The sequence below is a fragment of the Cygnus olor genome, chromosome 1 (assembly GCF_009769625.2).
Source record: "Cygnus olor isolate bCygOlo1 chromosome 1, bCygOlo1.pri.v2, whole genome shotgun sequence".
NCBI classification, from domain to species: Eukaryota; Metazoa; Chordata; class Aves; order Anseriformes; family Anatidae; genus Cygnus; species Cygnus olor.
In genome coordinates, this window is record NC_049169.1 from 31,172,764 (window position 1) to 31,187,501 (window position 14,738).

General features: G+C 35.8%; 1 protein-coding gene across 6 annotated transcripts in view; it reads left to right on the plus strand.

The window, feature by feature from the left end:
- CNTN1 (contactin 1) overlaps nucleotides 1–14,738 on the plus strand; it is a 250,764-nt gene that overhangs the window by 179,443 nt on the left and 56,583 nt on the right. For all 6 annotated transcript variants that reach the window (XM_040551249.1, XM_040551253.1, XM_040551250.1 and 3 more), the window contains 8 exons: nucleotides 136–342; nucleotides 1,582–1,678; nucleotides 1,833–2,014; nucleotides 3,221–3,345; nucleotides 5,354–5,471; nucleotides 7,110–7,260; nucleotides 7,755–7,882; nucleotides 11,461–11,636. In XM_040551249.1, the coding sequence (XP_040407183.1) occupies nucleotides 136–342; nucleotides 1,582–1,678; nucleotides 1,833–2,014; nucleotides 3,221–3,345; nucleotides 5,354–5,471; nucleotides 7,110–7,260; nucleotides 7,755–7,882; nucleotides 11,461–11,636 (1,184 nt within the window). The remainder of the gene's footprint in view (nucleotides 1–135; nucleotides 343–1,581; nucleotides 1,679–1,832; nucleotides 2,015–3,220; nucleotides 3,346–5,353; nucleotides 5,472–7,109; nucleotides 7,261–7,754; nucleotides 7,883–11,460; nucleotides 11,637–14,738) is intronic.

Below are 14,738 nucleotides of genomic sequence, written 5' to 3' on the forward strand. Positions count from 1 at the left end.
TATAGCTGCCTTTCCCAAATAAAAGATGTGTTAGCTAGAAATCAGAATGCGGTAATTCATATGCAGAGAGCATTCCACAGTTTATTAGCCGATATTATTGTTTTTTAATATTAACTAGAAAATGTTTTCCTCCAGATGACCTCAGTTATCGCTGGCTTCTAAATGAGTTCCCAGTATTCATCACTTTGGACAAACGACGATTTGTGTCCCAGACAAATGGCAATCTCTACATTGCAAATGTAGAAGCATCAGATAAGGGCAATTATTCATGTTTTGTGTCCAGCCCTTCGATAACAAAGAGTGTATTCAGTAAATTTATTCCACTTATTCCACAGACCGATCGTAAGTATTTATTGTAAATACTATGTACATGCAGTGTTCAATTTGTATTTTAATTTTCCTCATTCATAACTATTTTCAGCTCTGTGAGAAGAATTACATGGCAAGTCCTAACGGCTACTGTACATATGTTCTTTGGTTTTCCACATATAGAGGTCCAAATCATTGCTGTCCACAATGAGAACTCTGTGCAAGAAATCTCCCTGGATTCATTCACAAAATTCCTTTCATATAATTGAGAACAGAGTTTTCTCCATCTCTTTTATGTGATAAGCCCCTGTACTCATCTCAAAATCTTTAATATACTTTATGGTCTTGGCAATGGTTCAAAAGGGTATGACTGGAAAGAAGAAACTTTATATATAGATGCTAATAAACAGTTTCAGGATTGTTTTTTGTTTCTAACAAATCTCCCATGAAAATGGAAAACCCTTCAGGCTGTTAAAATCTGCTATTGAATGGTGACCTAAAGGCCCTCCATCTCACCATCCAATCTATCTATTCAGTTTTGGTGCTAGATTAGCCTCTGCCATTTCATGAAAATTGCATATTTTGCAAGTGGTAACCGGGTTCTCTTTTGTCACTTTAGACTGTCAGTCACTAGTCTTATAAACTGATCATCAGGATTTCAGTGCCTCTTATATTTGTTAGATTTCCCATATTACAGTAAAGAACTATGATTGAATTTGGGTGATTACAAATCAGTGAACTTTGTCCGAATTTTCCATGGCCAATACTCACACTGAGATCTTCATCTAGAACTGCAAGAGGAGTCCCACAGAGATCACCAGTAGGTAGATTTGATTACATTACATACCTGTGCCCTCATTAAGCTGTATGTAGCTCCTTTGTGCCACTAGTAAGAGAATACTGAGTTTAAATTCACAATAATTCAGAATATTTCATCCAGTAAAAGAATCTGTGAAAAATAGAGGCTCGGGTTTTTGTCTGCCCCCACACAGGACATCATCATGCTCCAAATGCTAATAAATGAGTTTTTGTTGAAGTATTGTACTGTAAAAAAATGTTAGACATTACTGTCCAGAGACAATTAGTTGCTGAATAAAACAATTCTGCCTTACTATGTGCTGCATCAGACTTCATAGACAGCAAGGCTATTATGCACTCTAATGAAGACTTTTGTCTGGAATTTTAAAAAGGGTTTTCTTGAACTGTGGAAGTTTTAATACATATATTTGTTTCTACAATGCATTTTCTGAGAATCTGTTATTTTCATGTCAGGTGCAAAAGTGTATCCTGCTGATATCAAGGTGAAGTTCAAGGACACGTATGCTCTCCTGGGGCAAAATGTGACACTGGAGTGTTTTGCTCTTGGGAAGTAAGTATGTACTAAAGTTATTGTAGAGCACTGTTTGCTTTCATATTTCAGGGAACAAAAATATATGTTTCATCATCAAATACTTTTTCGTAGTCTGCAATTTAACAGCCACTTCTAGAACATGCTGATTTGTACTTTACTGTACCTTTTCAAGTCCGGTTCCTGAACTCAGATGGAGTAAATACCTTGAACCTATGCCAGCCACTGCTGAGATAAGCATGTCTGGTGCAGTTCTTAAGATCTTTAATATTCAGTATGAAGATGAAGGACTTTATGAGTGTGAGGCTGAAAACTATAAAGGAAAAGATAAACATCAAGCAAGAGTTTATGTGCAAGGTAGGTAGAAAAAATTTATTCTTCATGATCTATGTTGCTTTTAATTATTTTGGAAGTATCTGTGTTTTCACACTTGATATCAGTGCTGACTCATTACATCATCCTGACCCACTGCTATTTGAGTTAATAAAACAAAGTCAAAGCCCGTGGATTGAATGTCAAGCGTAACATTCACGTATTAATTGAACAACTGCTCAGTTTGCCTGGTTATGGTAGCTGCATGTACACCTTGACAGCAATGTGTGTTCGTATTGATATAATTATGCATAATGGGAATTAATTAATAGATTTAGAGTAATTGAAGTGAAAGAACTGCCAGGAAGAAAAATAGACCATTAGGTTTGTTATGCTTTCTTGTTTCTGCATTTTGTCTTTTCTATCTATCTTAGCTCTGTCTCATATTAGCTACAGTCAATTCTTTGTTACTCCTATGTCCCCTCCTCTCATGCATTTGGTTAAAGGAGGGACCAAAAAATTTATCTTACAACTATAGTGGAAACATCTCAAGTACTCAGACTCCTTGACTGAGACTTACCACAATTTGTGGCATGAAAAAATTCTGTATAACATCTGAATTCACTTCAGAAGAATTCTGTCTCATTTCACAGGCAATAAAGAACATCATCTGAGTTAAGATCCTCAGTTAAGCACTTGAACTTCATTGGGATAAATCAAAATTGGCATAGGAAGATTGTTACTGCTTGTTTTAAGTTGATAAATTAATTCATTTGCTTAGCAAGAGCAAAAATAATGGGACGTTTTCCATATTATTAAGTATATTTTCTGAGCCAAGAGAATATTTCTTAGAAAACCTTTCAGTATCTAACTGTCTTTGCTCAATTTCATGTCATTTAACTACCATTTATATGACATTACTGAATAATTTACATGTTGTATAATCCACAGGTCACTGTAACCGGTAACATATCTCTTGGACATTTGTGAACCATTATTACAATTTCATATTTTATGCTCATTAAAAAATGAGCTGTAGTTATTTTGGCTCTATGTGGTAAAAGAGAAACACCTTCACTTCATTCTTTCTTGTGCTGGTATATTGATGCATTGCTAAGTTATAATTATGCCTGTTAATTATCATGGGAAAAGCAGTGGAATTAATAGATCATAATGCTAGTTAAGTACAGATCTGCTATATTTACAAGGCATCATATTTTGTTTTGGTTTTGTGTTTTATTTATTCTTCAGCCTCTCCAGAGTGGGTAGAACATATCAATGACACAGAGAAGGATATAGGCAGTGACCTCTACTGGCCTTGTGTAGCTACAGGCAAGCCTATTCCAACAATTAGATGGTTGAAGAACGGTGCCTCGGTAAGTATACTGCCATAGGTAATGCAGGATTGATAGGCTAGCTGATGGAAATGATTTTTTGAAGCATGCATTATTAAGAAGTAAAAGAAATTGAATTATAATGATACAAATTTCTGCTGCTTCCAAATGCATTAAGGATTAAAATCTATTTTTGAAAGTTTTGTGTCAGTCTTCTCATCAGTTTTGAAATGCATTTTTTCTCACTATTTAGTATTCAGCTCTGAATTCTGACCTTGTATTTTGACCACACATTTGGGGGGTGGATTTTCCTTTTTTCTCTGGTCCTTTATAAGTAAATGCTATTTTCTTCTCTCTAGATGAAGGCCTAGATGAAAAGGTGATGAAAAATCATCAGCTTCTCTCTAAAAATAATCCTTTTTACCACATTTATGTTTATAAATGCATCTTTAAAAAATGTAAGATGGAATGGAGTCAGTGCAGACAAGGAGATAGAATCATTTTACAACGATCAGTGATGTTCCTATATCATGTGCTTTTTCACATTTTTTCTAGTCACAGAACATTGCAAAATTCCATTCTTTTAGGTGATGTGAAGTGTAAACGAGTACCGTTTGATAATTTAAGTTTATTGCTCTGGATTTTTTTTAACAAAGTAGATTTTCAGCCCAGGCATTTCAACATGCATTTAATATCCCTTGCTGATACTGTGTGATGAGCTACTAAAGAACAGAGTAGAAGACTGCATCTGTTGAGCTGTGGTGACACTGGTCTTGGTATGCAAACAAAAGAATACAATGAGGCAGAGTTTCCTTGGCTGTGTATTGTAAGAAAAAAATAGGAGGTTGGAGGAAGAATAGGGATATCACCATCTGCCATATGGAAATGGCTTAAACCAGAAGAAAAACTAAGCTTCTGCAGTTATTACAAACAAGTAATTAAACAAGCAAATTACTTGACAGTCCCCACTACATTTGGGTTTCACTGACAAAATCTACATACTGGATTACAGAAAGCAATGTGTAATTCTCCAGTAAGACACCACCAGACTGTGCTGTATGTTAATGTTATGATTTCCAAATGGAAAATAGCAAAAATATTTAAATTACATTGCGAATATAGCTTGTTTCTGAATCATATATTTTTAATTAGGTATTTCATTTAGCACAAAACAAATTCCTTGTAAAAAATCTGATCTATATGTATTTAAATAAAACTATACAAGAAATATGAGTCCTTTAATCTATTATTTTTTCAGATAAATGTTATTCCTTTAATTTTCCAATGCTCCACACACTCCAAGTGACTCATATACAAATTTAAAGCATTTCAAAAGAATTTTCACAAGGAGAAGAATTTTTAACATGGTCTTTCAAAAAACAATTGAAATCTATTTATAATTTACAAAATATCCCACCTCCTTTTGAGCATTTTTATACACTTTTTTTTTTTTTTTTTTTTGAAATAGATCAAGTACTTTATTTTGGTTTACAGACTTATATATATATATATATATATATATATATATATATATATAAAGAGTAACATAGAATGTTTTATACTATCTCCCAGAAGAATCTTTGGAAAAAGTCATATCTAATTCGGACTTGCTTTGACCTCTTACTGTTGTAAAAAAAATATACATACAGAATAACATTCTTAACACTGGGCACAATGAAAAAAGACTTATGTGCATAAAACATTTAATTTCTAGTTTATTTTTTCTGTATCAGTAGTGCTTGAACTGGTATGGTAACAATGGACTGAAGAATAGGTGTGTCTGTCTAGTGCCACTCAGCTGTGATTTTTCCAGAAAAATATTGACACTGATTCTTTCTTTCTTTAGAATTAAGAAGGTGAATGTACATTGCCATAAGGATGGAAATGTAGCAGGGATAAAAAGAAAATCTCATCAGTACCTTAATGTTATGTGATGGACTCTCTTCTGAACACAGGCACTGAAAAAAAGTGAAGAAATGGGAATGGGCGTGAATTCATCAGTATATGTTGTCTATATGAATATCTTGTTGTTTTATTGATTGTGTTTTAGTTCCGGAAAGGTGAACTAAGAATTCAAAGTCTGACCTTTGAAGATGCTGGCATGTATCAGTGTATAGCAGAAAACACACATGGAATTATTTATGCAAATGCTGAACTGAAGATTGTGGGTCAGTGAGATTATTTGCTCTATATACTACTTGAGATTCGAGTCTTATTTGCAGGAATTGCTTGGTAACAAATTACTGTGAGCATGAGGGGAAAGAACACTCACTGAATCTAGGTGAGATGGGGTTTATTTGAGCTCTCTAGTAAGGTTTTGACAACATGAGCAATCAAGATACTAATTTATGGAAATTTTTTATTACTGTATTTTTTCTATTTGCTTGCTGCTATTACCATACAGAGGAAATGATAGTGCAGAAATTATATGAAGTGCATAGAGTTGCTGACTACCCTGTTAAGCTTGCAAAACATGTTGAGAAGTGTTTTCTTATTTTGCTCACCTACACTCACTCCTCTGTTGGGCAAAATTTGCTTTTTTAGAAGCTGTGTTGTCAGGCACAAGGCCTTTGAAAATCTTTCTCTTCACTCTTCCCCTTGCTTTTGCCTTCTATAGCTCATTAAGATCAGTTTCAATATTTGCGTGTGACATAGCTGTCCCATTTGATGGCTGGATATAGTTATTAATCCATTGTATTTTCCAAAGCATCATCCTTTAATAGGAAGCTAGACTTTCAGATCCAGAGTGCACAGGCTTAAAATAATTTCTGACCTTTTCACTGATGACATTAGTGCAGATGCACTGGCTATTTGACATGGCTTCCATAGGAGATTTCCTTGGAGTAGTTACCCTGTGTTCTTTCCATCTCAAACTCACATCCAGACTTTCCCAAGAGCAATATTTGACTTCCCCAACCCATTGCACAATACTTCATCCTTTACTATTTCTCCATAGCCATTTACTCACTGCCAGCCTGATTACCCAGAAACGAGCACTTTTTGCATGAGCATTTTCAAACATCATTGTTGGTAAGATGTGGATGTTTAAGCAGACTTCTCTGTACTTCTATAATTAACTAAAAGCCATATTTCCCCAAGCTGTGCACATATTTGCTGGCATGGTTAATAGTGGTGGTACACTGAAATACAAAGTAATTAAAAGTATTTTTTTTCTCATATTTAGTTATAAATAAAGAAAAAAATAGTAAGCAAAAGTCTGACCTAAGGTACATAAGTGTGATGCTTGCTACAGTCATCTCTAATTACAGTTGTACATCTCAGGGAGCACTTAAAGATAGCTGGCCAAACAGAAAACTAGAAAGAGAGAGAAGGGAACAAACTGAAAGTTGCTAGATAAGAGTTTAAAACCACTGAAAAGTAAAACAACATACAATTTGAAAGTGTAATTGACAGAGCAACTTCTTACAGAAGTTAGGCTCTTGGAATCTAAATTTTATTAGGACTGATCAAAAGGACTTTGAAAAGGAGTAACTTTCTATTGATTTCAGTGGGCTTTGATCTTCTTAGATTAAACTTAGATGGAGGTTTAGAAGTGAACAAAAAGAAACTTCTGCTATAACACAGTATGTAACTACACAGTGATCTTCGCTGTTTCTTTTAGATCACCATCTGCTTCTCACCACATCTTTGTATCATTAACATATTTTTCTCACTGGTCCGAATAATGGACATTCGTATACAATTCAATATTTTTGATATATATATATATATTTTAATGTTGCAAACAAATTGCGTTCTTCAGAAAAGGCACTAACAGCAGTACTTGTGTTAATTTTTGCTTTCAGCTTCACCTCCTACTTTTGAACTGAACCCTATGAAGAAGAAAATCCTAGCAGCTAAAGGGGGGCGTGTTATCATTGAATGCAAACCTAAAGCTGCTCCTAAGCCAAAATTCTCCTGGAGCAAAGGAACTGAATTGCTTGTAAATGGGAGCCGGTTAGTATTGACTGTTAGTGGACACTATGAATCTTAAAATTGCTGTCTTATGTTTGTATTTATCGTGCAGGCTAGTCCTCATTTTTGAAGAGTTCATGGGCAGGAGAATGTGTATTTTCGGGAAAATGATATGCCAAAATGTTACTAGCAGTGTGGATCCATAGAGCTAGCAGGGCGTGCAGCTTTAGCTAGTCTGTTTGGTGTTGTTCACATTTCAGAATTGAATTGTATTACAAAACTGTTAGAAAAATATTTAAATGATTACTAGTAAATAGAAGTACACTCTCTTGCTCCAGCAATGTGAGGCATCTAATCATGCCACAATCTATTTAAATATTTTTGGATTATAGGGGTGTTTATAAATGTAGCAGTTAGAGATGAGCTTCCAAGAGATGAGTGTGGTGTCTTTTAACTTACTACAGTTCCAACTGAAATTATTTCTTTCTGATCTAAATGTTTTATTTCCCTTGCTGTAATTTTTGCACTTTCAATAGCATACGAATCTGGGATGATGGGAGCCTGGAGATTATCAATATCACAAAGCTGGATGAAGGTCGCTACACCTGTTTTGCAGAAAATAACCGAGGAAAAGCTAATAGCACTGGTGTTCTAGAAATGACAGGTAAACCTCTAAATTGCATTAGTTTGCTTCAGGTAGTATCCCACAATTAAAAATCACTATTTTTTGTCCCAGCATTGCAGTACTTTTGCAAGCCACTTTATATGTTTTCTTTCTAATTTAGTTGCTCTTTTAAAAATGAATTGCACTTTTAAAATATATTGCACAGTAGAAACTGGTTACATGTGCACCATGTCAGAAATTGCATCTCAGTTTTCAGGACTTTTAAATCTAGTCTGTTAAATTGACACATTCTGATGCCCTCATTCAACTTGGTAGCTTAGCTCAAGCACAAATCTAGGATCATGGCTGGAAGAGAGAAATGGGACTCCTATCGACCATCTTTAATTTTTTTTTATTTTTTTTTCCTCTGGTGAGGTAAACAAGACTGAGAAAGCATTGCGGTTAAATAAACATGCATTAAATTTGTGAGATAGGAGTATATAGCCATATAGGTGAACTACTAAATTCCTTTCCCTTAAAGATATTAGTATTTACTGACTGAATACTGATTGAATATCCATAACTGCATATTTTAAATCTGATGTCAAGTAATAAATAGCTGTAGAATTAAGACAGAAAAGATGACATTCATGAACAGTTATGTCTACAAAGTCTTACTGATTGTGGAAGAGTCATTTATTAAATACACTTTTTAATGTCTATTCCAGAAGTCATGCTGGATTTGGCAGCTCAATAACACATCATTGATGTACTAATGTAAGAATTAATCTGTATCATCAGATCTGTATCATCACAAGCATTTTTATAGCTGATTTATTGTATTAAGAGGAAGTTAGATCCAGTTGGAGGCTGGTCACCAGTGGTGTCCCCCCAGTATTGGTGCCAGTTCTCTTCAATATCTTTATCAATGCAAGTGGATGCAAGTGCACCCTCAGTAAGTTCTCAGATGACACCAAGTTAGGTGTGAGTGTTGATCTGCTCTATGGTAGGAAGGCTCTGCAGAGGGATCTTGATAGGCTGGACTGATGGGCTGAGGCCAACTGTATGAGGTTCAACAAGACAAAGTGCTGGGTCTTGCACTTGAGGCACAACAACCCCATGCAATGCTACAGGCTGAGGGATGGGTGCCTGAAAAGCTGCCCAGTGGAAAGGGATCCAGGGGTATTGGTTGAATATGAGCCAGCAGTGTGCTCAGATGGCCAAGAAGGCCAACAGCATCCTGGCTTGTGTCAGAAAGTGTGGCCAGCAGTATTAGGGAAGTGATTGTCCCTCTGTACTCAGCTCTGGTGAGGCCACACCTTGAGTACTGTGTTCAGTTTTGGGCCCCTCACTACAAGAAGGACATCGAGGCCTTGGAGTGTGTCCAAAGAAGAGCAGTGAACCTGCTGAAGGGTCTGGAACACAGGTCTTTTAAGGAGTGGCTGAGGGAACTGGGGTTGTTTAGCATAGAGAAAAGGAGGCTCAGGGGAGACTTTATCGGTCTCTACAATTACCTTACAGGAGGCTATAGCGAGGTGGGGATTGGGCTCTTCTCCCAAGCACCAAGTGATAAGACAAGGGGAAATGGCCTCAAGTTGTGCTAGGTGAGGTTTAGGTTGGATATTAGGAAAAAATTCTTCACTGAAAGGGCTGTGGAGCATTGGAACAGTCTGCCCAGGGAAGTGATTGAGTCACCATCCCTGGAGGCATTCAAAGGATGTGTAAATGCGGTGCTTAGGGACATGGGTTAGTGGTGGACTTGGCAGTGCTAGGTTAACTGTTGGACATGATGAACTTTGAAGTCTTTTCCAACCTGTGCTTCTGTGATTCTATGCTATTGTAAGTCTTTATTTTGATTAATCAGATCTTTTCAATGTTTGCAGTTACTCTTTATCATCTTCTGCAGTTTTACATGTCCTAGTATTACCCTCGGCCATTTAATTATCTTGAAAGGTTATATAAATAAATATCCAGCCTCTTTATAGTCCAGTCATACCTTCTAAAATCAAGATGAACATTTGCATAGTAAATCTGCACAGTGAAACAATTAAACCATAGCTTTATGAACTATATAAACTAGGTATAAAAAAGTTCTAAATTTTGGAGTATTCTGCTCTGATTCATCTAAAAAGGGATACCAAAGGACTAAGATGCCTCCCTTACATCACAGCAGAAACAGAATGTTCAGATGATATATTTCAAAATTATTTTCACATTGCAGATAGTGATAAGTGTTGACTAAGAATGCTTTGAAAATGGCATTTCCAAGCACTTTGTGTGGCTCATAAAACTTTTCAGACATTGGTTGTGACTACAAGAAATTTAAAAGTTAAACTGAAGTTGATAGGCACTGTAAAGTCTGATGGCCTTTCCCACATGCTATTTTTTCAGTGCTTCTGGACCACTGTTTCAGCAACTTCTTAGACTGGTAGTTCTTTATGTAAACATTTATTAACTCACTGATAGTAGAACCAAACACTGAATATAGAAGCATAATATTAGAGTGCATCAGTTATCCTAAAACGTGTCTATAGCAAGGGTTTTAGAGATCAGATGTTAACAGGTTGCTCCAAGCACTGAGATACTCCAATCTGAGATACTGAGTAGTTGTGCCATACTCATAGTCTCGGGATTAGGCACTTTTTGGATTACTAGAGTAGGACCTGGCTAAAAGTTTCTCTCCAAGTCAGAGTGACAAGAAATGTTAAGGTTATTGAAGATACTTTGCAGTTATGTTTATAATAGGGTGTAGTGTGTGCTTTGGAGCACACTGAAACCTGGATCTTAACTGGTGGCAGTAGCTCTTATGACTATCATCTTCCAGGTTTTGGCACTCACTCTCATAGTTGTGGGAAGTTATTATATGCCATGGTGTGAGGAGCAAATATTCAGTGGCGTTTTGTTTCATGATTGTATCTGAGAGAAAAGGAACAAGTATCACAAGTATTCAGTGAGTTTCTTCCAGGATCGTGTCACTAATTTGCCATAAATTTGATGCATGTACCAAGATCTCTAGCAAGCATTGAACTCTCTGCCTTTTTTTTTTTTTTGGTTTCTGTAATGATAAGAGACGTTGCTGAGGGGTGTACAGCTTTCTTCCTTTTCTTGTATTCATTTTCTTTCCATGTGTAGTTATTTGTATAGTTTGTTATACATCCCTTATACTGTTTCTCAGCAGAGAAATTAAGATCTTGGTTCCTGCAATGCTGTAATGGAAATTTGACTCAGCCTGACAACTGAGTAGAACTTTCTGTTTGTGAAAGAGACAGGTTTTTAAACATAATAAATACTATAATTAAAACAAGAAATACAACACAGGTCACGTAAGATTCTTAACATGTCTTCTCTCTACCTGAGATATAGTAAAAGAATAAAAATAGCTTTGCATAGTTAGTAATATGATTCAGAGACTGAACCATAATCATTTTCAAAGGACAGCTAAATACAAGTTAGACATTTCAGTTGTAGAAGTTTTTCTTTGTTCTGTTTAATTTGTTTTTTTCAAATGTAGCTGCATGAATAACATGTAAACTAGAGTTGAGGGAGTGGTTTCATGTATAATCAAACAGTTACAGAACTGAGCTTATATTTGCATAAACTCTTATTGGAATTTTCCATGTTTGCTGTTAACTTCACAGAAGCTACAAGGATTACTTTAGCGCCGCTGAATGTTGATGTCACCGTTGGAGAGAATGCTACCATGCAATGCATTGCATCCCATGATCCCACATTAGACCTGACATTTATTTGGTCTCTAAATGGCTTTGTAATAGATTTTGAGAAAGAGCATGAACATTATGAAAGGAATGTTATGGTAAGATACTATAGATCCTTATTTAATATGTGAAATACTAGTTTTCTTTATCACAAATTGTCCTTTCTGTTTTACTTTTTCTGTTGTGTTGGTTCAAGTCTGTATAAATACAGTAGGCTAAGAACATAACATAAAATTACTGTAGACACCTTACAGACATGTAGACACTTGCAGGTAGATACCTGAATTCAGATATCTAAATTGACGTAAGTATTTTGATATTTCAGTTAAATCCCACTCTGATGAAGAGTGAATACAACTGGTAAGTAGGTAGCTTGATAGTAAACAGGGTGCAGATTATCTTGGAAAAGCATGCATATACATCCACTTTAACTTGCCCATGTTTTTCTCATCAGCATTTCTGGAATTTGGCACAAGGCTGGGCCAGATGGTGGGTAGGAGTCAAACAGTCTGTAAACACTGAGCAAGAAGAGTTTGTGTGAAGTCTAAACAAGTTAATACAAAGACACTTATTTTGGCACATAGAAAGAGGAATTATAGACCTTTTGTGTTTGAGTAGATGGTTATCTCTTTACAGTCTTCTGTCAGGCTTATTCAAAATTAATACCTTAAGCAGAAATCCTTTCTGCCTGTGTCTAATGATAATTTATGTAATATTCAACCACAACCTCAGAGTGTTTATATATTTATTCTGTTGTTCTGAGTTTAAATGATATAAAAATACTCAAATTTAGATAGAGATTCTTTTCATGCTCCCAAGAGAAACTTGTGTGTGGAGAGAAAAGGTTGCTAACAGTGCCTGTGAGGTCAAGAACTCCAGGGCCTGTAGTCAGTTTCAGCTCTGTCTTCAAACTTATCTGCCTTCTAACAGTAGCTCCTACAGAGTCTTTGTCCTAAACCAGCAACGTTATTTAATTTTCCATTGACCAAGAGATTATTTTTTTCAGTTGTTATTTTTTAAATATCTGTTTATCTCTAAGTGAGAAGATATTTCAAGCATAGCTATTTTAGTCTGCTTTGGAACAAACCAGTCCTTCAAAGGCCCAGAGCTGCCTTAGCCTGCTCATTTGCTGAGCTGTAATTATCCCTAAGAAGTCACCATGCTCTCTTTAGGTGAGAGAACGAGTCTTTGTCCAAAAAGACGGTAGAACTATACGAAGGTCAGCTGGAAAATATTGAAACCCAAAGACATAAATCTCTTTCTGAAATAAAGCTCCCGAAAGTCTATGTCCAAACTCAGTAGCAGAGTACTAAGAAATTAGAAAAGTGTTATTTGATGTTCTGTTTATATCTACAAGCTATGTAGATTTACACTAATACTCCAGCATCATCCAAAAAAATTCCTGCATGTGACTGTTAGGCCACACTTTTGATGTCTTTATTTCCACATAGGTACTGATCACTACATAGCAGTACCTTGGAGAAGCTTAAATCACCTCCAAATAGCATTAATTTTTCCCCAGATAAAGGCCAGAATGAGTCTGCGTGTTGGTCAAAATAAGAGCTTAAAGGGTAAATCTTCTATTGAACGTATTCTGTGTAAAAGGAATCCTTGTAGAAAGAACCATTCCTAATTTTGTCCATTCTTTTTTAGTTGCTTGTTTTTAACCACTTGACAGAAGTCATACAAAGAAGTTGTGTTATGCTAAACAGCAAATCTGACTAAAAGAGTAGATGAAACAATGATTTTGGTGCAGAAGAAAGGTGAAACTGCCTTTACCAGAGGACTTTGTGATGTAAAGCCTGAACGTTCTCCATCTGTTTGTCATGTGTTGAAGAAAAGTTCTTATATCGACATACACCTCTGAGTTTTCCTTTTAATAAGGAAAACAGAAGGAAAAATATATATATATATTTAGGAATTTTATTCTGAAATTTAATCACAATTTTAGGACGCTTTCTACCAAAACACTTCTAGAGAATGAGTTTGGGGGCAAGTATGGGCTTCAGCAAGTGTGTAGGGCATAATTCTCTCTGAAGTTTGACTTAGTATTAAGGTTTCTAGCCACCTGCTTCATCTTTCAGAGATAGCTGGTGGTCCTGGGTCTCCCGATCCCAAATACTTCCTGACTCTGCAATATTTTAAAAACCAAATTGACCTGTCTTGTTTCTACAGTCTGGAGACAGAGAGAGAGAGGTGTTTCACTTCATGTAGGTGTTGAATCTTGTGCTAGATGTAACTTGGCTCTTTCAATAGATTATAGAGATGCTTACTCCATAGTATGCAGAAGTAGCTGAGGCGTGACTAACTATTAATTCATTTAGACTGTTAAAGTTAAGTAGCTTAGAACCAAACATCAATTAATTTATTTGTCAGAGTGTAACTCTGTCTTGCTGAGGGATGCTTCTTAGTTTGTTATGTTCCTTTTGCACTCAGTCAATACAGGTATAAATAATTGAAGCTGGGGAAGCTTGTTGGTTTGTATTTCTGAGCCTTATTTTTGCTTTCAAATGCAAAGTAAGTGCAGATAATTTCTGTTGCTCTTCCACAAGCAACTCGTTCTTCATCACTCAGGACAGAGGGGGCAGTAGGATTGCATTCCAAGTCTGTAGCTGAGATTTGTAGTTATTTCAGGATTCAGCACTTAATATAGGATATTTTTTAAAAATGTAAGGGATTAAATATAAATGTTTATATAGGACGTAATTGAAAGGAATATGTACTTTCAACATTTCTGTTTCATTTGTTATCATTTTCTTACATAAAGGTGTTCCACCCCCCACCCCCCCCTTCTAAAATGAGTAAAGGGATTTTCTCCTGCCTACTGCTTACATCTCTTTTGCAATTCTCATCTGAAGTCACTGGGTGGCAGGTTTGCTCAGGCTTTTTCGGATGCAAAGGCATGAGCTGTTGGGTGTGCATGAGACAGCAGCAGCCCTAACTCCCATTCTGCCACAGAACTCTTCACAAACATAAAAGAAAAAATATTCCATCATGAATATTGCAATTACTGGCCATATGATGCATGCCCTCTGCTATAATTTCCTGTTGTTGAAGGATCCTACTCTATCTTTCTGATAATATCACTATTAATTTGTGTTGACAATGCAGATCAACATGCGGAAACTTGATACAGCCACAATATTTCAATTCTGAACATAATATTAATATTGTTGTCACATACATATAATTGAACGCTA